This window comes from Hyperoodon ampullatus, assembly GCF_949752795.1.
Source record: "Hyperoodon ampullatus genome assembly, chromosome: 18".
In the NCBI taxonomy this organism is placed as follows: domain Eukaryota; kingdom Metazoa; phylum Chordata; class Mammalia; order Artiodactyla; family Ziphiidae; genus Hyperoodon; species Hyperoodon ampullatus.
Window position 1 is genome coordinate 54,785,578 of NC_136931.1, and position 24,186 is coordinate 54,809,763.

Sequence of the window (24,186 nt, forward strand, 5' to 3'; positions counted from 1 at the left end):
AAAAAAGTAAAAAGGAGGAGCGGATGGAAGGACGGGTCAGTTTGTGTGTTTGGAAGACAAGAAAGATGGGTGGTTGGGTGGAAGTTTGTAAAGATGGGTGCATGGAAGCTTGGTAGGATGTCTGGAGCAGTGGTGGTTGGCGCGGGGGTGGATGGGCAAACAGAGAACTTGTTTTCTCACTTGTAAAATGGGGCACATGGCATCCCTTTCCCATGGGGGCTGAACAAGCTAACATTTGTGAAACGCTTGGGACAGTGCCTGGCACATGGTAAGCAGGAGACAAATGTTAGCCGTCCTCATCCTCATCATTCTGACAGGCTCGGCCCGGCTGTGGCGGTTCCTCTGACTCCAGAGCGCCCGCCCTCCGGGTCCCTCTCCCTCCCTCTTCCCTTCCTTGAGAACCACGCTGCATGTGTCTTCCAGGGGGACCCAGAACCTGGGCCCCTTCACGCCGCCTCCCCTCGGCCTCCCTCCCTCCACCCAGTCACGTGTAGGACAGGAGCACAGGCTTGGGGCCAGACTTCCGGGTTCAGGGCTGGCTCTGCCACCTGCTAGCTGGGAGACAGAGAACCATGGTCTCAGCTCTTCCTTTTACTCATCTGCAAAGCGGGGGTGGCAGGACCCACCTCGAGGGATACTGTGGGGATTAAATGAGTTACATGTGTGTGAAGCACTTAGCACGGGGCCTGCATGTGATCAGGACTCAGTCTGGGTTGATGTCATCACCATCATCATCAGATGCTGGGGAGAGAGAGGGAGGAGGAAAAGGCAGCTGTCTGTCTCTGATCAGGAGGTTCTGGTACGGAGGGCACCTGCCCCACCCCTACCCATGCCCCTAGACTTAAGGGGTCAGAAACCCTGACCCCTCCAGGGGTCTTGGCCCCAGGGAATGGTCCTTGCAGGGAGGGTCCTGGCACGCTGCCGACATCTAACTTGTCTCCCTTGCCCTCTTCCCGCCCTGCCCCGTCCAGTGGCGATGGATGATGAGGATGGGAGATGCTTACTAGACGTGATTTGGTGAGTAATGGGCTCCCCACCCCACCCCACCCTCCCCCACCCTCTCCCTCCCCTCCCCTGTCCCTCATCTCCTCAAATGTCTCTCCCCTTCTCTCTTTCAGTGACCCTCAGGCCCTCAATGACTTCTTACATGGATCTGAGAAGGTGAGTGCTGGGGCAGGGGGAAGCATCCCCAGGGCAGGGGCCTGTGGAATTGGGAGCTGAGAGACACTCCCCCCTGATTCAGTAGACATCTGCCGCTTGCCTTCCATGAGCCAGGCCCCAGGGTTATGGCAGAGAGTGAAAGAGATGGCAAATCCCTGCCCTCACTCCATACACATTTCCTTGGTAAACAAAGCAACCGAGAGCTAATAAAGGTGATGGTGGAAAGCACCACGCAGAGCAGCATAAGAAATAATAATGTCACTTGCACAACAAAAGAGGTTTAAAAGAAAATGAATGGGAGGCGGAAGCAGGGGCTTCTCTAGCTGGTGTGAACCTGAAGGATCAAAGGGAGGTGCCCATGGCGCTCTGGGCAGGGGAAGGACAGGTAGGAAGGTTGGAAAGTTTGAGAAAGAAGGCCAGTGGGGCCGGAATGAAGGGGAAACTAGAAGGTGGTAAGACTGGAGTGGACAAAAATCACCAGGTCGTGAAGGGCTTGGAGGACCTTGATCGAGGAGTTCAGACTTTATTCTGAACGTGACAGGCAGTTCTGACGGGTTATTAAGCAGGAGAATGCCACATTCCGTTTGCACTCCAGAGAATGGAACAAAGTGGGGGAGAGTGGATGTCTGTTGAGCCATGAGGAGCTGTATCAGTCACCTACAGCTGCATAACAAGTTATCCCATCACTTAGTGACTTAAAACAACATTTGTTAGAGCTCTCAGTTTCTGAGGGTCAGGAACTGGGGAGTGCTTAGCTGGGTGTCTAGCTCAGTGTCTCCCCTGAGTAGCAATCAGGATGTTGCCTGGAGCCGCTGTCATCTGAGGGCTTGTCTGGGGCTGGAGGATGTGCTTCCACAATGACTCACTGCCGTGGCTGTTGGCTGGAGGCCTCAGCTCCTCACCATGTGGGCCTCCCCCAGGATTGCTTGAGTGTCCTCACAGCATGGCAGCTGGTTCCCCCAGAGCAAGTGACCCAAGGGAGAGAGCCAGGAGGAAGCTCAGTGCCTTTTATGACCTAGTCTCCAAAGTCGCACACTGTCACTTCCGTCATACTGCATTTACTAGCAGCGAGTCACTAAGCCCGCCCACACTCACAGGGAGGGAACAGAGCTCCGCTCCGTGAGAGGGGATGCATCAAATAATCTGTGGAGCGGAGGCGAGGGTGGAGCAGAAGTTGGTGGCCTGGGCCCCAGGGCAGGCACGGGAGGAGGTACCAGGCGCTGGCTCTGGGATCTGTCTGGGAGGCAGAATCACTAGACTTGCTGGTGGCTTAGATGGTGAGGAAGAAAGAGCATCCAGAATGCCTCCTGGACTTGACCTGAGCAGCTGAGTGGGTGGTGGTACCGTTCTCTGAGACTGGGAGTTCGAGGTGGATGCCAGAAGTCCAAGGGCGGCTATTGGATATACCAGTCTGGGGTTCTGGAAAAAGATCAGCTGGACAGAGAAACTGGGGAGGCTTGGCTGTGGACAGCCATTCACTGGGCGCTTGGACCTGTTCTAGACATTGCCTATGTCTGCGGGAACGAGACAGGTCCCTGTGCTCCCAGACACGGGAACAGCACACACATTAGGCGCCCGGGTGGCAGGGCGTGCCGGCTGCTTGGGCTGGGCAGTGGAACGAGTGACTTAGTAGGAAGGGACAGACAGTTGTCGGGAGGAGGTGACAAATGTGATAGGCCCTGCCAGATGTGTTACCAAAGACGCTTGAGCAAAGCCACGGAGGCAGGATTCTAGAGTTCAAGGCAGGCATGTCAGGAGAGGCTCGGACTCTGCTGGGGTTGCCTCGCGTTTTAATCTTGTAGCCAAGCCCCTTTCTTTGGGGCGACTTTTCTGGAGGCGGAGTTTCCTGTACCCCTCGAATCTCCCCCCCAACCCCCCCACCTCGTCTTTGTCTTTTTGTCCCCTGTAACCCTAAATTGGTTTTTGTTCTAGAGGTGGGCCGGCCCACTGCCCAGCTGACCTTTGACCTTGGGTGGGGGCGGGTCTTGTTGCAGCTTGACAGTGATGACCTCCTGGATAACCCCGGGGAGGCCCAAAGTGCCTTCTATGAAGGTCCTGGGGTAAGTGGCCCGGGGGCTCGGGGAAGGCCGCGGGCTCCAGGCATCACCCAAGTCGCCTGTGGTGGCAGCCAGTGGGGGAGGGGAGAAGGGGTCACACTCGCGTCCCCTGAGGCACTTTGCCGGGAGGGGGGCAGGGGGCAGTCACTGAGGAGCAGTGTGGGGTGGAGGTGAGGCCGGAGCTGCTGGACCCCCAGCTGTGCCCTCCAGCCCCTCAGAGAAGGAGGTGCGGTCCTGAGTCCCTGGCCTTGGAGGGCAGCTGCTACAGAGCTGGTACAGAGGCAGAGGCTGGCTCTGGAGTTCACAGTGGGCAGGGTGGGGGGGCTGGGGGGTCCTGTCCCGGCCCAGCCATGGGTGGGGTGACCTGGGGGAAGGGGATCGACTGTTGTGGACCTCAGTGTCCACCTGGAAGATGAAGGCAGGGGTGATGAGCAAAGCCCAGAGCGGGGAACATAGTGGACTTTTATTGAGCACCTACTGTGTGCCGGGCCCATTACTCAATGCCAGTCGTCCCTCCCTCTTCTTCCTCTTCTGTGGCCTCTCCCCTCCCCGCTTCGCTCCCCATCCCTCCCCCTCCTTTTTCTTCCTCCCACCTCTTCTCTCTCCCTCCCACTCCCCCCTCCTCCCTCTTCATTAACATAACTATCAGTTACCAAATACCTATCATATGCCAGGCCCTTTACAGTAATTTTCATTTAGTCCTCACAACAACCACAGTAACATTCCAAATAATTTATCTGGCATAATATAAATGACTAAATCCAGAACCCAACAAATACACGTTATGTTCGTGTTATTACATTTACAGACCAGTAACAATGTGCATTATTCTTACCCGTGCCATCCTCTTAATGCCCATCACGTCCCTGGTCAGGTTCTCAGCACCTCCTGTACGTGACGTCAGTGAACGTCATGACTGTCCTAGGAGGCGGGTTTGGTTATGGCCATTTAGTGGTTAGGAACTCAGGACTGCCTGGTCCTTGGTTGGGGGCCGAGCCGGAGCCCCATCCTGCCAGGCACTGCCCTCCACTCAGCAGCAGGGTGACCCCTTTCCCCGGTCTGGGAGGCAAGGAGGGAGCAGTGCCCACCTCACTGAGCTGTTATTAACGACAACATGGACAGTAATAATGACGGTAACAACGATAGATGATGTTTCTCGCGTGCCAGCCAAGAGCCACGTACTGCTCTGAGCCCTCCACTAGGATTAACTCAGAATCTTTCAAACTACAGGTGTTTTTTTTATTTTTATTTTATTTATTTTATTTATTTATTTTTGGCTGCGTTGGGTCTTCATTGCTGTGCGTGGGCTTTCTCTAGTTGCGGCGAGTGGGGGCTACTCTTCGTTGCAGTGCGCGGGCTTCTCGTTGCAGTGGCTTCTCTTGTTGCAGAGTATGGGCTCTAGGTGTGTGGGCTTCAGTAGTTGTGGCTTGCGGGCTCTAGAGCGCAGGCTCACTAGTGGCGCATGGGCTTAGTTGCTCCGCGGCATGTGGGATCTTCCTGGACCAGGGCTCGAACCCGTGTCCCCTGCATTGGCAGGCGGATTCTTAACCACTGTGCCACCAGGGAAGCCCCCGAACTACAGGTTTTGATCCATTACCTGGTCAAGTATCAGTGGGTTTTCCATGCCCTTGGCATAATTATTACTTGTGGAATATTTGCTCCAAAATGCATGTATTGATTACATACTCGTGTCCTGGATTGCCATCCCGGAAAGCATTTAAGAAACATCAGGTTCGGGACTTCCTTGGTGGTGTAGTGGTTGGGAGTCTGCCTGCCGATGCAGGGCCCTGGTCTGGGAAGATCCCACATGTCGCGGAGCGGCTGGGCCCGTGCGCCACAACTGCTGGAGCCTGCCCATCTAGAGCCTGCGCTCTGCAACAGGAGAAGCCACTGCAATGAGAAGCCCCGCGCACCGCAACGAAAACCCAACGCAGCAAGCAAGCAAACAAACAATCAATCAATCAGGCTCACATTGCGCTGGGCACCAAGTAAGGCTCCCATCCGGTAGCTGCTGCCGCTGCTGCCTTTAACAGAACCACGATCTTTTATCTGAAACCTTTGGGGCCAGGCTTGTTTTGGAATTCAGGGTTTTTCAGATACTGGAAAGGTGATGCAGAATATGTGTGTGCTGCATGTAACAACACACTCACTTTTCTGTGGTCAAACTTAAGGTGAGTCACGTTACATGGATGAATTATGCCTTTCCCTCAGAGCATCACCTGAGTTCTGTTCAGGATTTACAGCCTAAAGTTGGCAAAACATTTGTGGTTTTCAGAGCCTTTCGGGTTTTGGAATTGCAGATAAGTATTACGGGCCTGTATGGCTGTTTAGAAAATGGTTTTTATTACATTCTGCTGATGTGCGCAGATGGGGGAACAGGCTGGATTAAGCAAGCACCAGGTTGCCCAGCCCAGCCCTGGCAAAGCTGGCATTTGAACCCAGGTCCAGCCACTTCTAGGTGGAAGGTTCTTCCTATCCCTGCCGCCCTGACTCCGAGTGCCCTTTGCTTCCGCGGTGCCGAGCCCGGCCCCTTGCTAACCTCGGCTCTCTCCTTCACACCTTACCTGCCTCCAGCTCCACGTGCAAGAAGCTTCTGGCAACCACTTGAACCCAGAGCCCAGTCAGCCAGCCCCCAGCGTGGACCTCGACTTCCTGGAAGATGATATCCTGGGCTCGCCGGCGGCGGGGGGCGGGGGCGGCGGGGGCGCCGACCAGCCCTGTGACATCCTCCAGCAGAGCCTCCAGGAGGCCAACATCACCGAGCAGACACTCGAAGCCGAGGCCGAGCTTGACCTGGGCCCCTTCCAGCTGCCCACCCTGCAGCCTGCGGATGGCGGGGCCGGCCCAGCGGGGACCGGAGGGGCTGCCGCCGTGGCCACGGGGCCCCAGGCCCTCTTCCCGGGTGGGGCTGACCTGCTGGGGCTGCAGGCCCCACCCACCGTGCTGACCCACCAGGCCCTGGTGCCACCCCAGGACGTGGTCAGCAAAGCCCTCAGTGTCCAGCCCTTCCTGCAGCCCGTGGGCCTGGGCAACGTGACCCTGCAGCCCATCCCAGGCCTTCAGGGCCTGCCCAACGGCAGCCCCGGGGGTGCCGCGGCGGCTACTCTCGGCCTGGCTCCCATCCAGGTGGTGGGCCAGCCCGTCATGGCACTCAACCCACCCACCTCCCAGCTCCTGGCCAAGCAGGTGCCCGTCAGCGGTTATCTGGCCTCGGCAGCTGGCCCTTCAGAGCCAGTGACCCTGGCATCGGCCGGCGTCTCGCCGCAGGGGGCTGGCCTGGTCATCCAGAAGAACCTCCCTGCCGCTGTGGCCACCACACTCAATGGGAACTCGGTGTTCGGAGGGGCGGGAGCCGCCACGGCCGCGGCCAGCGGGGCGCCCTCGGGACAGCCGCTGGCTGTGGCTCCGGGCCTCGGCACGTCGCCACTGGTTCCGGCGCCCAACGTGATCCTGCACCGCACGCCCACGCCCATCCAGCCCAAGCCTGCCGGCGTGCTGCCCCCCAAGCTCTACCAGCTGACACCCAAGCCGTTCGCCCCCACGGGCGCCACGCTCACCATCCAGGGCGAGGCAGGGGGCCTCCCACAGCAGCCCAAGGCCCCCCAGAACCTGACTTTCATGGCGGCGGGCAAGGCCGGCCAGAACGTGGTGCTGTCGGGCTTCCCGGCGCCCGCCCTGCAGGCGAACGTCTTCAAGCAGCCTCCCGCCACCACCACGGGCGCGGCCCCGCCACAGCCCCCCGGGGCCCTGAGCAAGCCCATGAGCGTGCACCTCCTGAATCAAGGCAGCAGCATCGTCATCCCTGCCCAGCACATGCTGCCGGGCCAGAACCAGTTCTTGCTGCCCGGCACGTCGGCAGTCCAGCTCCCCCAGCCGCTCTCGGCCCTGCCGGCCAACGTGGGCGGGCAGATCCTGGCGGCCGCAGCCCCCCACGCAGGCGGACAGCTCATCGCCAACCCCATCCTCACCAACCAGAACCTGGCGGGCCCGCTGAGCCTGGGCCCTGTGCTGGCCCCCCACTCCGGGGCCCACAGCGCAGCCCACATCCTCTCGGCGGCCCCCATCCAGGTGGGCCAGCCAGCGCTCTTCCAGATGCCCGTGTCGCTGGCTGCGGGCAGCTTGCCCACACAGAGCCAGCCGGCACCCACCGGCCCCGCCGCCACTACCGTCCTCCAGGGGGTCACTCTGCCCCCCAGCGCCGTGGCTATGCTCAACGCCCCCGACGGTCTGGTGCAGCCCGCCACCCCTGCCGCCGCCGCTGCCGGGGAGGCCGCGCCTGTCCTCGCAGTGCAGACGGCGCCCCAGGCGTCCCCCGCGGTCAGCACGCCGCTGCCTTTGGGCCTCCAGCAGCCGCAGGCACAGCAACAGCAGCAACCTACACAGGGCCCCGCCCCGCAGGCCGCCCCAGCTCAGGCCTCCACCCCCCAGCCCAGCCCAGGCCTGGCGTCCAGCCCGGAGAAGATTGTCCTGGGGCAGCCGCCCTCTGCCGCCACCACGGCCATCCTCACTCAGGACTCCCTACAGATGTTCCTGCCCCAGGTAACCAGGGCTGCCGGGCAGGGGAGGGGACGGCAAGGGCAAAGGCAGGGGCAGGGGGTCTGCGTGGAGAGGGGCCAAGAGCTGGAACCAGGTGTGGTTGAAGCAGCGGGTGGGAGGGTCCTGTGGGTTAGGCAGAGCGTCTCAGACACGGCCCCCCTGCTCCAGGTCCCCGAGGAGGAGGCCTGAGGGTGACAGGGCCAACTGACTGACACAGAGACAGACAGACAAGGAGAGTGACTGGCTGACAGACTGCCCACTTGCTGGAGGGTTGGAGAGGGGTCACACAGAGAGAGTGGCTGAGACATGGACGGACAGACGGGGCAGGAGAGATGCACATTGGGGTGGAGCTGGAAGACGACTCACGGGACCGAGGGTTCGGAGCTGCCCCGGGTTGTGGCCTCCTGGACCCTGGGGCTCCCTCCCAGCCCCCGGCCTTGGTGCCCCCCAGCCGGTTCCCACCACCCGCTTCCCTGGTGCATCAGTGGGGGCGGGGTGTCAGGGTGGGGAGGCCGCGGGTCCGTGGGGATGGCCTCTGACCCTGTGCGGGCTGCCTGTTTCAGGAGAGGAGCCAGCAGCCCCTCTCCACAGAGGGCCCCCACCTCTCCGTGCCCGCCTCGGTCATAGTCAGCGCCCCGCCTCCCGCCCAAGACCCAGCCCTGACCACCCCCGTCACCAAAGGAGCTGGCCTTGGCCCTCAGGCCCCCGACAGCCAGGCCTCCCCGGCGCCGGCCCCCCAGGTAGACGAACCCCAGCAGCCTCTGTCCCAGCGCAGACCAGCCCTGCCCCTCACCCCCCTTCCCCGTTCCCTCCGCTCGCTCCCTGGCTGCCCTGCCTGCCTCTCTGTCTCGCTGGCTTGGGAAACGGTGCTCTCCTTGGCTCCCCAGATGTTTCCTGAGGGTCTCCGGACAGTCATGGATGCTCGAGACGACACTCTAGTCAGGGACACAAGATCCACACAGCAGGAAATGGATTAGGCCCTAGAATGATCATTTTCCTATCTGGATAACTAATATTCAGGTAGCTCACATTTTAAGGAAGATACCAAGAGGTCTAGATCAAAGCCCCCTCTCCTGCTTTCCCTCCCAAGGCAGTTTCTTGCACTCCTTTCCCACGCATAGACGAGCAAAATGACAACTGGATTCCTTCCCTTCCATTTTTACCAAAGTGATAGCATACTCTGCATGCATTCTGCACCTTTTATCATTTAAAAGTTCATCTTGGAGACTGTACTTCATTCTTGCATAGTATTCCATTGTGTGGAGATACTATCATTTATTTAACCAGTTGTTGTTGGGAATTTAGGTCACTTTTGGTCTTTAGCTGTGGATGAGCAAGGTTGCAAAGAAGAACTGTACATATGTCTCTTTGTAGGATAAGTTCTTTAAAAGGAAATTGCTAGGTCTAAGAGCAAATGTATTTGTAGTTTTGACAGATATTGCCAAATTACTCTGGAGTATAAATTGGTTTAACAGATTATCAGCAATATATGATCTGTGCCTTTTTGCCCCCACCCTCAGCAATATTGAACTTGGCTGATCAGATAGGTGAAAATAGTATCTTGTTTTGTTTTAATATGCATTTTGTTTTACGGTAAATGAGGCGGGACAGGTTTTTATAGATTTAGAGCTACTTGTGTTTTCCTTTCTACGGAATTGTCTGTTCATATCCTTGGCCATTTTCAAATTTGGGGTAATGGTCATTTTCTTGTTGATTTGTAGAAACTCTTTACATATTAGAGAAATTAGCCATTGTCTCATATGAGTCATTAGCACGTCAGCATTTGAGAGGTTAGGGTGGGCCACCTTTTATTCTGGAGGGATGGATGTTGTACTCCTTCGAAAAGGACCAGTGGGGAGGTGGATTAGGGTAGGCAGGAAGAGGAGGGAATAACATGAGCGAGGTCCAGGAAGGCAGAAATCAGCTGGGCCTTGGCCTTAAACAGCCATGATTTCATTCTCAGGCTCTGCTACTCACCATGTGACTTGAAGCAACTAGTTTCTTCATTCCATCAACAGTTGTTTAGGGAAAGGGGTGCACTACTTATGTGTCAGGCCTTGTGCTAACCCTGGGCGAGTCCCTGTAACTGCCGAGACTTAATTTCCTCATCTGGAAAATGGGAATAATAGTTTCTTTATAGGTCTGTTAGGACAAGTAAACCAGTTAATATGTGCTTTGCACAGGGTAAGCACTCCATAAATATTTGCCATTATTATTATTATTTTAGCTATTGTGTTTATGGGTCAGTCCAGAAGGACATGGGGCCAGGATGTCCTCAGGTCATCTCTACCCAGAGAGGAAAACCAGGCAGGAGTAGGGGACGGGCGAGGGGCCGCCTGGCTCATGAGAGACTCAGGTTGGAAGCACTGTTTCTAGAGTGGTTGGACTGGGCCTGGGTCCCTGGGGCCAAGGGCAGTCCCCTCTCTGAGCCTCGCGAGCTCCCGTCCTCAGCTGGAACGTGTGGCTGGTAGGAGCCCTTTTCCCGAGTGCTGTGGTTGAGAGCCAGGCCAGGGCACATGTGTACTCTGCCACTTTAATGTTGCACACCCTGCAGGTACTTGTCTAGACTCGCTCCTTGGGTGACCAACCAGCCCAGTTTACCCAGTACCGAGGAGGATCTTGGGAGACAGGACTTTCAGTTTTAAAACTGAGACGGTCCCAGACAGACCGGGACAAGTTGGTCACCTTCCTGACTCCTCCCGGCCCTCCCTTGCCACCTTCCCTGCTTTGCATTTCTCCATAGCACTGACCACCCTCTGACCAGGCTGCCTGTTTTCCCCGTTTCCTGTCTTCACTATAACTGTCAATGACCCTCTGTAATGTATACTCTTCACTATAACGTAAAGTCCACGAGGCAGAGAGTTGTGTGCGTTCAGGTCCTGCTGTCTCCCCAGCGCCCAGAACAGTGCCTGGCCTGCAGCAGATACTTGGTGAGCATTTGTAAAATAAATGAATGGAGGAAGGAACCCAGCCACACATATGAACACCCACCCAGTGCTGAGCAGCCCACGGCAAGAGCAAAGGGAGAGCCATTACCGATGGGCACTAGGTGTGCCTTGAAAACCACTGTCCCGGAGAATTGTTGTTAGGGGAAGTTAGGAACAGGGACTCCGCTCCCGACCCTGCCACTTACAGGCTCTGTGACCTCCGCCAAGTCCCTTACCGCTCTGTGCCTCAATTTCCTGACCTGTCAAATGAGGAGGATGATAACGGCATCTACTTCATAGGCTGTCGTGAGGGATAAATAAGTTAATGTATGTAAAGTGCTTGAACAGGGCTGGGAACGTTGAAAATCCTGCAAGCGTGAAAGAAGCCGGGTGAGTTTTCCATGAAGGGCCAGTAGGAAACATTTTAGGCTTTGCAGGTCTCTGTCATTATAGCCTAGCAGCAGTTCTAGACCTAGTTTCTAGATAAATGAATGAGCATGGGCGTGTTCTAATAAAACCTTATTTATGGACGCTGAAATTTGAATCCCCTGTCAGTGTCCCAAGTCAGAAAATATTCTTCTTCTTTTGACTTCTTTTCAACCATTTAAAAACGTAAAAACTATTCTTAGCTTGCGGGCCATACAGAATGGTCGGCTAAGCGGGTGGCAGGCCAGATTTGGCCTCTGGGCTATAGTTTGCCAACCCTTTTGATGTCTTTATTTCGTTACGTAGACACGCAAGGCTTCATTTATTCAGTCCCCTATTCATGAATACTTAAGGTGGTTTCCCGTGGAATTGGTAACAAACCACACTCCCCTACATATTCTTCTATCAGGCTTTGCACATGCATGAGAATACCCGTAGGGGTAAATTTCTAGAAATAGAATTGCTGGACCAGAGGGTATACAGTCGGCCCTCCATATCCACAGGTTCTGCATCCCCGGATTCAGCCAACTGCGGATCAGAAATACGCAGGGAAAAATATTCCAGAAAAAGCAAAATTGAATTTGCTGCGCTCAGACAACTATTTACATAGCATTTACATTGTATTAGATATCATAAGCAATCTAGAGATGATTTAAAATATACGAGAGGATGTGCATAGGTTATATGCAAACACTGTGCCATTTATATAAGGGACTTGAGCATCCTTGGATTTTGGTATCCGAGGGAGTCCTGGAATCAATCCCCGTGGATACAGAGGGTTGACTGTAAATGCTTCCCAAGCATGTTATGGACCAAACCGGTTGCTCCTCTGTGAGGTCTGTGCCAGCGAAGGCCTTCTCCCACAGCTTCCTCAACCCCAGATAAGCAGCCGACTCACTGCTGGCCAGGCGGAAAAATGCACTCCTCCTCCTGCGCTTCTCTCTCATTCTCTGCGTCAATCGAGCATCTTCCCATCTCCTCACGGGCAGTTGGAATCTCTCAGTAAACAGTCCACTCTCATGTGGGAGCTTAAAAAAAAAGTGATTATAAAAATAATTTCATGCTTCTTTAGAGAATTTAGAAAATACAGAAAAGAACCAAGAAGAAAAACAAATCACCCATAATACCAGCATGCAGAAGCCACTGGTAACATGTTTGGTATGACGTTTCCTTTTGGCCTTGCTTGTTTTTCTTCCCATCCATTTAAAACATTTGTCCTTTTGACATTAGGTATTATAGTCACATGGTTCAATCATGAAAAAGCATTTTTAAAGTACGGGGCAAAGCAGCCCACCCCATGCCTGCATTCCCAGCCCCCGGCCCTTCCCCATAGCCTCAGCACTTACTTTTTGTATCTCCTTCCAGCTCTGTGTATATACAGCCTCGTGCAAATACGGGTTTACATTTCTCTCTCTCCAGCAGGTAGCATGTTATCCACTTACTTGAGCAGCACACGGGGAGTTTCCTTGGTCCTTTGTTACAGTGGAGAAGTATTCCTCTGTACAGATAGGGATGGATGAGCATTCATCCCCGGAAGTGCTGTCCTGATGCACGATAGACCACGTCCAGGCTTTGGTCCTTCACACAGAGATGCAGTAAACAACTCATCCGCCTGTCATTTCCCACATGTGCAGGCATATCTCTCTGGTCACTTCCCGGAAGCCTGTTTGCTGGTTCAAAGCACAGGTGCACTTAGAATTTGCACAGATGCTGCTGGAATTGCATTCCTCTGAGGCTGTAGCAAATGGTGCCAGTTTAGACCCCCAAAGGCAATGCACGAGTGTCTTTATGAGACATACGGCTTATTCCTAATGCGATGCCTGAACATGGTTCCATAGGGTGTTTTGATTTGCGTCTCTCTTATTACAAGTGAGGTTGAGCATCTCTTGAAATATTTCAGCCTTTTGTGTTTCTTTTTCTGCGCACTGTCTGATCATCTCCTTTGCCCCTTTTTTCTCACTGCTTGTTATTCTTTGTGATTTCTAGAGGCTCTTTGTATGTGAGAGAGATGAGCTTTGTCTAGGCTATGAGTTGCAACTATTTCCCCCAGTATGTCATTTGGTTTTTGACTTGGTTTGGGAGGAGTGTGTGAGTATTTATCTCTGTATGTTTAATGAGGATGAGATTTTTTTTTTTTTTTTTTTTTTTGCGGTACGCGGGCCTCACTGTTGTGGCCTCTCCCGTTGTGGAGCACAGGCTCCGGACGCGCAGGCTCAGCGGCCATGGCTCATGTGGGATCTTCCCGGACCAGGAAAGGAACCCATGTCCCCTGCATCGGCAGGCGGACTCTCAACCACCTCGCCACCAGGGAAGCCCCGAGATTCTTTTTTTAATTTTTAAACTTTTTTGGTTACTTTTAAACTTTTCTTTCTTTTTTTCTTTTTTTTTTTTTTTTTGTTTTGGCTGCACCATGCGGCTTGTGGGATCTTAGTTCGCTGACCAAGGATTGAACCCATGCCCTTGGCAGTGAAAGCACGGAGTCTTAACCACTGGACCGCCAGGGAATTCCCTAAACTTTTCATTTTAAAATCATTTCAAACATACAGCAAATTTATAAGACTAGTACATGGGAATAATACTCATGAGAGTTCTTTACTCTCTGACCAGATGTATTCGTTGTCTATTGCTGTGTAACAAATTACCACCCACCCCCCCAAATGTAGCAGCTTGAAACAACAGACATTAACTTACCTCACATGGTTTCTAAGGATCAGGAATTGGAAGCAGATTAACTGGAAGGTTCTGGCTCGTGATCTCTTAGGAGATTATAGTCAAGGTATCAACCAGGACTGCAGTGATATGAAGGCTTGACCCGGCTGGAGAATCTGCTTCCAAGATGGTGCACTCGTGCAACTGCTGGCAGGAGGGAGGGCCTATGTAGAGACGAACTGAGGCTGAGGCCTCTCCGAAGGGCAACTCGTAACATGCTCTACAGTTGGCTTCCCCCAAGTGCCTGATCCAACAGAAAGAGAGCAAGAGAGAGCCCAGGATAGAAGCCACAGTCTTTTTTATAGTATAACCTAATCTTGGAAGTGACGTGTGGTCACTACTACTGAGTTCTTTTGGCCACTTTTGACCAGAGACCAACCCTGATATGGGGATCGCTGGGGGCCGTCTCAGAAGCTGGCTGCCCCGCCACATTTACCCACTGTAAATATCTGGCTGCGTTCACTTTAGCTGTAGCCCTCCCAGCATGTATACTTTTTTTTTTTGCGATATGCGGGCCTCTCACTGTTGTGGCCTCTCCCATTGCGGAGCACAGGCTCCAGACGTGCAGGCTCAGCGGCCATGGCTCATGGGCCCAGCCGCTCCACGGCATGTGGGATCTTCCCGGACCGGGGCACGAACCCGTGTCCCCTGCATCGGCAGGCGGACTCTCAACCACTGCGCCACCAGGGAAGCCCCCTACATTTTTTTTTTCCTGACTCATTTGAGAGTAAATTGCAGACATCATGCTTCTTTACCCCTTAATATTTTATCATGGTATTTCAGCCCTTGAGAATAAGAGCATTCTCTTATTCGATCACAGCAGAGTTATCAAATTCCGCAAATCTAGCCGTGAGACAATACTGTTGTCAAATCCACTGTCCATAATGCAGTCTAGCCAGTTGTCCAGTGATCGTGTCATGGAGCATTCTCCTTATCTCACTTAGCATCTGGCACGTCTGTGTTGCCACTTCACCAAGCCCTCGGAAGCCTGTGCTTGGGGCGGTGGGGGGAAGTGTCGAGCAGGCCGGCTCCCTTCACCCTGACTCACTTTAGCTACTCACCTGCTGCTGCCGTTGGGTTTCTTCTCCTATTTTCTCTATTGTAAATAATCCCATGGTAGCCAGCGCTGTGAGCATGCGCCTGAATGCTCCTTATCACAGATTCCTGGAGGGGGCATTACCAGGTCAACTCGAGGGTCTTTCAAAACCACCAGATCAAACCGCCTTCCAGAGGGTTGTCCAGGTGACCATCTCACCAGCCCCTTGAGAGCCAAGGTCCAAGCTCCTCATACCTCCTTAGAGGTGGCAAGCCTTTGGGGACATATAGAGTGGTTGATAGGTTAGTTGGTTTTTTAACTTTGAATTGCCAGAAGTTATTCAGGGCCAAGCGTGGAGGCTTAAAGCAAGCCATAACTCCGGAATTGTCAGTTGGCCCACTTTGGCGGCTTGAAGCAAAGAGCCTGAGCTTTGGAGCGTGGCAGCCATGGGTGGCCTTGGGCAAGTCCCCTGAGCCCTCTGAGCATGAGTCCTCCTTGCTCAGCTTGGAAGTTACTCACTGGGCGGTGTAGATAAGCCAGGGAGATGATGAGCACCTGTCCGAGACTTGTCCAGTAATTTTGCCTCCCTGGCCTCAATTTCTTATCTGGGAAATGGGTCCAATATCATCACAGCTCTCGGGACCGTGGAGAGACCACACGAGTGGGTACAAGTCCCCAGCCGTACGCGCTAGATCAGTGTGCACCGTTACTGGGGTACAGTGAGCAGAAAGGCACCACCAGCTCAGTGTCAGGTACCCGGCTGGTGCTCGCTGGTTCAACAGTAGCTGCCGAGGTTATGGTTCTTGGGGAGGTGACCTGTGAGGGGAGAGAGTGCAGAGAGCTAAGGCACTCTGGCTGAGGTGTGTTGTAGGCGAGGTCACTATACTTGTTACAGAACGAGTGCCCGGGTTGCGTGTGCAAGTCTGACACATGCATGTGCACACGCGCGCACACACACGCAGGCCCATACCTGCAGGCTCACATGGCTCCCAGGTAGGCGTGCAGCCACGGCCACACAGGCACACGGAGGCAGCGGCCACGGACACTCAGAAGGGGACCCGTAACTCATGGGCTGGTGTCCAGAGGGGCCTGACCGTGACCCTCAGTTTCAGTCCTTACCCCTGCCTCCCTGGATCCCCTAGTCCCCAGCCGTGCCCTCCTCGGCCATCAGCCCCCCGCCCCAGTGTGCAGCCACAGTGTCTGTGCTGGTATCTGTTTTCCTGGGTTAGCTGGACGGTCGGGCCAGGGCCGGCGGCTGGAACGCTGCCCCTGCCTGGCCACCTCCCTCCCCCTTGCTGCTGTGCTCGTGCTCCCCGGCCCCCCGGACCCCCGCCTACCCGCTGGGCAGCTGGTGTAGTGCCCCCGCCGCCGCCACTGCTTCCTACGCTGCTACCCCCAAAGCCTGCAGAGCTCGCCTTCATCTGGGGGGACTGGGGGGGCACATGGGGAGGGGGGTGAGATCGGAGGGCAGAGGTTTCGGGGGATGGGGGGATGGATGGAAGGGGGAGGTGGGGACAGACGGTGTGGGGGAAGGTGGGGGGCGGGTTGAGGGAATGAGGTAGGTGGACGTGTGCGGGGCTTGAGGGGGACGGGTAAAGCTGTGAGGTGGGGAGTTCAGAAGTGAGAGGCGGGAAGGGTGGTGGGGTCCTTTCGGGACAAGGGGTGGCTAAGAAGGGGGCGTTTCTGGTGGGAGCGGCCGGGGTCCCCAGTGTCTTGGGGCAAGGGAGCCAAGGCTGGTTCTGACCCCGCCCCCTCCGCTCTCCCTCCCTCCCCTGCCCAGATCCCAGCGGCGGCTCCGCTGAAGGGCCCAGGCCCCTCGTCATCCCCATCACTACCTCACCAGGCCCCGCTGGGGGACAGCCCTCACCTGCCCTCCCCGCACCCTCCGCGGCCCCCTTCCCGCCCGCCCTCCCGACCCCACTCCCGCCCACCTTCGCAGCCCCAGAGCTTGTCCCGGCCACCCTCAGAGCCCGCCCTGCACCCTTGCCCTCCGCCCCAGGCCCCCCCAACTCTGCCTAGCATCTTTGTCATCCAGAACCAGCTGGGTGTCCCCCCACCTGCGAGCACGCCGGCCCCCAGTGCCCCAGGCCCACCGCAGCCCCCTCTGCGACCCCCGTCCCAGCCCTTGGAGGGGCCGCTGGCCCCAGCCTCCACCTCCTCTGTCGTGGCCTCCTCCTCCGAGACGTCCTCCCGGCTGCCAGCCCCCACGCCGCCCGACTTCCAGCTCCAGTTCCCCCCTGGCCAGGGGCCCCACAAGTCCCCCACGCCCCCTCCGACCCTCCACCTGGTCCCCGAGCCCGCAGCGCCCCCACCCCCGCCTCCTCGGACCTTCCAGATGGTGGCCACCCCCTTCCCGGCGCTGCCCCAGCCGAAGGCTCTTCTCGAGAGATTTCACCAGGTAATCGGAGGCAGGGACCGGCCCCCCGCCCGCCCCGCTCCGCCCCGCCCTGCCCTTCAGTCCCATCGGAGCCCCTGGCACTTCATGGCTTTGTCTTCGCCCCCAGCCCTGGTTCCTGGCCGCCCCCACTCCTAGCGTGTGCCCCCCAGCCACCTGTTGCCCTCCTCAGGTGCCGTCCGGAATCATCCTCCAGAGCAAGGCTGTGGGCGCCCCCGCCGCCCCGCAGACCTCCGCCAGCCTGGGGCCCCTTGGCAGCCCCACCACCTCCGGGCTGGTCAGCGGGCAGGCCCCATCTGGGACCTCCACCGCCCCCAGCCATGCCCCGGCCCCGGCACCCGTGGCCACTGCAGGTAGGGGAGAGGTGGCCCACGCACGAGGGCTGGGGGGCCCGGAAGTGGGTGGACGGAGGGCTGAGGGCCGGGGAGGACGGGCCAGGGCAGAGCCTGGGGGCGTGAGCCCAAGGGGTCGCCCAGACCTGCCGGGACAGGGAAGGTGGAGGAGGAAGGGCCATCTCTCCAGATGTCCCTCCAGGGGGCACTCCCTCCAGGGCTGACACAGCCACTGAGGCCAAAGAAGCAGAGAAGTGAGGGGTGCAGGGTCGTGTCTTTGGAGGCGCCTTCGCGCCAGTGACCCCTGAGCCCTGTCTGCCCCACCTCGCCCCTAGGCCTCCCTCCTCTGCTTCCCGCCGAGAGCAAAGCCTTTGCCAGCAACCTCCCGACCCTGACTGTGGCCAAGGCCGCTGCATCTGGGCCAGGGAAGTCCTCCGGGCTGCAGGTAAGGGGCTGCCAGAGTGGAGGGCTAGGGCCCGCGCGACATCGCCGGGAAACCGGGACGGGGACCGGAGGGGCAGGGGGTGCAGACAGGCAGACAGAGACAAGCAGATGAGACACAGCCTGACGATGGGTGAGACACCAGGACGGTCTGGGCGGGGGGAGGGGGGGACACACGGGAGACTGAGATAGGTGGACAGAGACCCCTCCCGGACACCAAACTGACAGGGTGGTGATAGGAGAGATGGCTTGAGTGAGAACCCAGACGGTCACTGGGGACTGGAGCAGGTGAGGTGGACTGTAGGGGGAGGGGCCGCATGGGCTCGGCACGGGTGGGGTGAGACCCTAGACGGAGGGGCAGGGCGGGGTGGGCAGTGAGACGCTGAGTCAAACAGAGACGGCGGAGGTGCGGGGGGAGGTTGGGGGGAGAACTAGGATAGCGGTACCCAGACTGGAGGGGCGAGACGGAGTGTGCTGGGTCTGGGGGAGACCGAGGCGGAGACCAAGATTCGAAAGAGCTTGAGAGGGAAGACCAGGCATGAGCAGGGGAAGTCAAGAGAGAGATTTAGGCAAAATGAGAAGAGTCTGTGCAAATCAGATGCCGGACAAGGACGAGGGATTCAAAGGCCATTTGGTGGGCAGGGAGGGAGACACCAGGCGGAGGCTGAGAGACCCAGGCCGGATAAGGGGCTGGAGGGGACCCAAGCGGAGGGCGCCGAGGGCTCGAGCCTGCCTGTCACCCTCTCCTCATCGTGTCCTGCCCCTGGATCCAGCCCGGGTCTTCCCCGCAGGTTGAATGTGATGGGCAGAGCGTCCCGCAGCTGGGACCAGGACCCCATCTCGGGCGACGTCGGCCCCCTGCCATCTTTGTCCCGGGCTGGGGGGTAGAGAGGGTCAGGCTGCCAAGGGAAGGCTCCTCCGTCGCAGTACCTCTCATTGGCCTCTTCTCACCCCCGCCCCCACACCCCGCAGTATGAGAGCAAGTTGAGCAGCCTGAAGAAACCACCTACCCTTCAGCCCAGCAAAGAAGCCTGGTGAGTTCAGTGCCCGGTCCTTGTGCCTTCCCACCCCGTGCTGACCCTCCACCTCTCATTAGCCCTGTGGTTTGGGCAGTGCCATTTCCCTGAAGACCCTCAGCTTCCCCCTCTAGAAAGTGGGGTGGGAATAGTAGTGATAACAGGGTGATGGGTGATGAGCGTTTGGGCGGGTGGAAGGCTGAATGGGGGCCTGGGTGAATAGATGGATGGATGGTAATCAGGCTGGTGCGTGGCTGATCCGATGTTTGGGTGGATGGGCGGCTTGCCTGCGTCCTGTCCCTCTCTTCTACCCTCCTTCCACCGAGAGTGTTGGTCGTGTCCTCATACAGTGCCCAGTCCTGTGCTCGATTCTGGAAACACCAGCCAGACCAGGTCCTGCCCCTGTGGTGTGGTCTAGAGCACAGGGTACAGCCAAGCATGTCTGGTGGGACATTATGTCTGGTGTATGATGTACATTCGCACATAATGTTTACGTGCTGGGCTAGAAAACAGCCCATTGAGAGAACAGGATCTTATCAACCAACCAACCAGAGGCCCAACCTCCCTGCCCGCCTCCCCAAGCCTGCGGCTGGGTCAGAGGCAGAGCGGGGACATGCTGACCCCAGGTGGCAGGAGACGGTATTGCATGGAGGCTGAGTGTCAAGCTCTGGCCTCTGACTCCCAGCACTGCCTCCTCCTCGCTGTAGGTGCTTTGGGTCAGGGACTTCACCTTTGTGGACCCCAGTTTCCTCATCTGTAAAATGGGCATAATGATAGCACCTACTGCCTTTGGTTGTCCCCAGAGATGCACTGAGGCAGAACAGGCACATTCAGCACCCGTTAACACATACTCTCCCAGGGTTCCTTTCCCTGTCCCGTCGTTTTCTGTCTTGTGGCCTGGGGCTCAGGGTCCAGGATCTGCTGTCTCCTGGCCTCACCACCAGCTCTGTGTGTGTGTGTGTGTGTGTGTGTGTGTGTGTGTGTGTGTGGTGTCCTCCCCAACCACCAGCTTCCTGGAGCATTTGCACAAACATCAGGGCTCCGTCCTGCACCCTGACTACAAGACGGCCTTCCCCTCCTTTGAGGACGCCCTGCATCGCCTCCTGCCCTACCACGTCTACCAGGGTGCCCTCCCCTCCCCCAACGACTACCACAAAGGTGAGGCCTCCCCTGGGACTCTCCCCACCCTGTCCCCCCCACCCACCCCCCCCCCCGGCGTGTGGAGGCGGGTGGCGAGGACTGAAGAGGGTGCCGAGGAGCAGATGCTACTGCAACTCTGCACGCGCCCTTGACTGTGGGTCAGGATGCGCCCAGCTCCGTGCGCATCTGCGGGTCCCTAGGTCCCCAACATCTGGGCCTCTGGACCCCTTCTCTTCCTCCACAGTGGACGAGGAGTTTGAGACGGTCTCCACGCAGCTGCTGAAACGCACCCAGGCCATGCTCAATAAATACCGCCTCCTGCTCTTGGAGGAGTCCCGGGTAGGGTGGCCGTCACCTTCTTCCCCGGGGGACCCTGCCCTTTCCCCTCACCCCCTCTGGGCAAGAAGGAGGGAGGGGGGCTGGGTGGGATCACAAGGACAGTTTGGAATGTGTTCCCATCCATGCCGGTCGCTCGCGTCCCCTCCCCCACCTCACCTCTTCACTTGCCCATCTCTTCTCTCCCCCCTCAGAGGGTGAGCCCCTCAGCGGAGATGGTAATGATCGACCGAATGTTCATTCAGGAGGAAAAGACCACGCTGGCCTTGGACAAGCAGCTGGCCAAGGAGAAGCCTGGTGAGAGGGGAGAGAGGCGGAGTCCCCCACTCCTACCCCCGTAGTGCCCGGTGCCAGAGCCGCCGAATTAGACTTGGGGCGGGAGCAGGGTGCGTGGCCTTACCTCACCCCACCACTGGGCGGCGCCCGAGCCCCACCTTCCTGCCGAGTGCTCCCGGCTCTGAAACCACAGAAAGCTGAGCTCATCTCCCTCCTCCTCCATCACCGTGTGTCCATTTCACCTCCTCGATCCTGGCCTGGATGGAGGGAACATTCTGCCACCCCCCGGGGGATAGAAAAGCAGGGGAGCAGAGCCAGAACTGGGGTGAAGCAAGCGAGGTGCCTGGGTTGCAGAAGTTAAGGGGGCGTCCCCTCTCCGGTGCTGACCTGTGCTTGCACATTGGGGGAACTTGGGAACTGGGGAAAGGGTCCTACCGAGCAGTATGTCCTCAGGACTTGATGAGTCAAGGGCTTAGCCCCGGGCCTGGCAGGTAGTAGGCGCTCAGTGTACGCCGGCTCCTCTCAGTTCTGCTCTGCAGGCGCCTCGTGCTTTCCCTAACCCCCTGGGTTTTCTTGGCCCCCTTCTCCTGCAGATGAATATGTGTCTTCCTCGCGCTCTCTCGGCCTCCCCCTCGCCGCCTCTTCCGAGGGACACCGGCTCCCCAGCCACGGCCCATCATCGTCCTCGGCGTCTGGGGCCCCGACCCAACCCCCTCTGCACCTGCCCACCAAGCTGGTGATCCGGCACGGTGGGGCGGGCGGCTCCCCTTCCGTGAGCTGGGCCCGGGCGTCCTCCTCCTCCCTGTCCTCGTCCTCCTTGTCCTCCGCTGCCTCCTCCCTGGACGCCGACGAGGACGGCCCGATGCCCTCCCGTAACCGCCCGCCCATCAAGACCTATGAGGCCCGGAGCCGCATCGGCCTCAAGCTCAAGATCAAACAGGAAGCCGGACTCAGCAAGGTCGTCCACAACACAGCCCTGGACCCGGTGCACCAGACCCCGCCGCCACCCCCCGCCGCCCTCAAGGCGGCCGAGCCCCCGCCCCGGCCCCCGCCGCCGGCCCCCGCCACCGGCCAGATGAACGGCACAGTGGACCACCCGCCGCCGCCGGCCACCGCCGACCGCAAGCCGCCGCCGCCGGCCCCCCATTGTCCCCGCCTGCCCCTCCGCAAGACCTACCGCGAGAACGTGGAGGCCCCGGGCGGCGGGGCGGTCGAGGGGGCGGCGGCGGGCAGAGCCCGGGGTGGCAGCCCAGCCCCGCTGCCCACCAAAGTGGACGAGGCCACCAGCGGGCTCATCCGCGAGCTGGCGGCGGTGGAGGACGAGCTGTACCAGCGCATGCTGAAGGGCGCCCCGGCCGAACCCGCGGCCGGCGCCGGGCAGGGCAGCGGCAGCCGGGAGGCCGGCTGGGAGGCGCCCCCGCTGCCCCCGGCCAAGCGGCGCAAGTCCGAGTCGCCCGACGTGGACCAGGCCAGCTTCTCCAGCGACAGCCCGCAGGACGACACGCTCACGGAACACCTCCAGAGCGCCATCGACAGCATCCTGAACCTCCAACAGGCCCCCGGCCGGACGCCCGCTCCCCCGTACCCACACGCCGCCCCGGCGGCGGTCACGCCTGCTTCCCCGACGCCCCTGCACAGGCCGGAGGCCTACCCGCCCTCCAGTCACAACGGTGGCCTCGGCGCCAGGACGTTGAACAGATAACACCGGGCTGGTCTTCCCTTCCCTGTCCCCTCGCTCCGCAGGGACGCCGCGGGGAGGGGGGAGGGGGGCAGCCGGGCGTCCGACCTCAGCCTCCTGGGGGACACGAGCCGGGGACCCCTTGAGTTTTTCTTGCCTAAGTTATTTGAGTCACAAAGGCCTCGTCCCCCACCTCCTGCTTCAGCCGGGCTGTTGGGTGGGGGTCGTGGATTTCGGGGAGGGGCTGTAATGTAAGCTGTCCCCCTGCCAAAGGAGGGGGTAATCCTGGTGTGTCGTTTCCCATTTCTTCCCATTTCCTGCACACTCCGCCCCCCCACCGGGGGACACGTGCGCTTTTGCCAGGGATGAGGGCTTCCTGGCTGTCCCCACTGCTCACGCGTCTCCGGGTACCGGGCCTGTCCATGTGGCTTCACGGATCCCTGCGTGGAGGGCGCTCAGAGCCGGCAGGGTCCTTGCGAGCTGCGCTCAGCCTCTCCCCAATGCCCCCCACAGGCCGAGAAAGGAAACGCACGGGAGGGGCGGCGTGAGCCTGCATGCCGGGACCCCCAGCTGGGAGTGCTGTGCCCGCGGGCTGCTGTGTCCCATCCATGTGTGTGCGTCCCGCTCCGTGTCCTATGTCCCTCTGTGTGCGCTCGAATGAGAACGAGAGATTGCGAAGCCTCCAGTCCCTCGACTGAAATCCGAGCACCTCCAAAACAGGAAACCGGGGTCTTCCTCCCACCCCCTCCCCAGCCAGTCTTCCCTCTGTTCTTCCTGCCAGCCACCCACGCCAGATTTCGAAATCTTGGAGACAAAACTAGTACTGTAAGATAAATTTTTTTGTACTGTATTTATTGTGTATAACGATTTTTTAAAAGGAGAATTCTGTACATTTAGAACTCTTGTAAATTAAAAATCGATCCTTTTTTTTAAAACTGTACTGACGCCCCCCCCGGCCCCCTTTGCTTTCGGGTCTCCGGGGACTTGTTTGGAGTCCGGGGGTAGGGGCGACAGGTGGGTGGAGAGGGGGATTGCGAGGACTTAGTCCACATACATATGTGAGCCCCTACTGGGTGCCAGGCCCTGTTCCAGGCACAGGGGTGCAGCTGAACAAGACAAGTGCCTGTCCTGGGAGGGCCAACTTGGTGGTGGAGAAGGCAGACAGTGAAAAAGTTCAACCAAACGCAGGCGATTCGTATCATTCCTGGTAAGGTTCTGTGGTTTCCGGGAACGCGGAATTAGCAAATACTGAACCATCGCTCCTGGGGGGAAATATAGGGTTAGCTTCCTGCCAGCCTCTGGTCACGTTTTTGTCAAGCCGTCAAGACATCGCCTTGTTTTGTGTGTGTTTCTGTTTAAAGACACCTCACTTAAGGTATAGTGCTGATTCGTTAACATTGAACTCACGGCCAACGGCACTATAACTCGTGCCTGAGTGAAACTTCTCTAACCCGTGTTTTCTCCGTGAGGCACATCCCAGCCTTCTGGTGCTTAAGCGCTTGAGACTGCACAAAGTACTACACCTGGGGGCCATTTAAAACAGAGAAATCAGGACTTACCTGGTGGCGCAGTGGTTAAGAATCCACCTGCCAATGCAGGGCACACGGGTTCGGTAAGATCCCACATGCCGCGGAGCGACTAAGCCCGTGCGCCACAACTACTGAGCCTGCGCTCTAGAGCCCGTGCTCCGCAACAAGAGAAGCCATGGCAATAAGCCCGT

General features: G+C 58.0%; 1 protein-coding gene across 1 annotated transcript; it reads left to right on the forward strand.

The window, feature by feature from the left end:
• Window positions 1-976: 976 nt before the first annotated feature.
• On the forward strand, window positions 977-22,490 carry BICRA (BRD4 interacting chromatin remodeling complex associated protein; the record flags this gene model as incomplete). The annotated part of the gene is made up of 13 exons (XM_079723753.1): window positions 977-1,017; window positions 1,119-1,161; window positions 3,156-3,221; window positions 5,793-7,757; window positions 8,318-8,494; window positions 16,633-17,250; window positions 17,420-17,600; window positions 17,915-18,024; window positions 18,993-19,054; window positions 20,046-20,194; window positions 20,421-20,515; window positions 20,707-20,809; window positions 21,382-22,490. The coding sequence occupies 13 exons, from the start codon at window positions 977-979 to the stop codon at window positions 22,488-22,490; spliced, it is 4,719 nt and encodes a 1,572-aa protein (XP_079579879.1).
• Window positions 22,491-24,186: the final 1,696 nt, after the last annotated feature.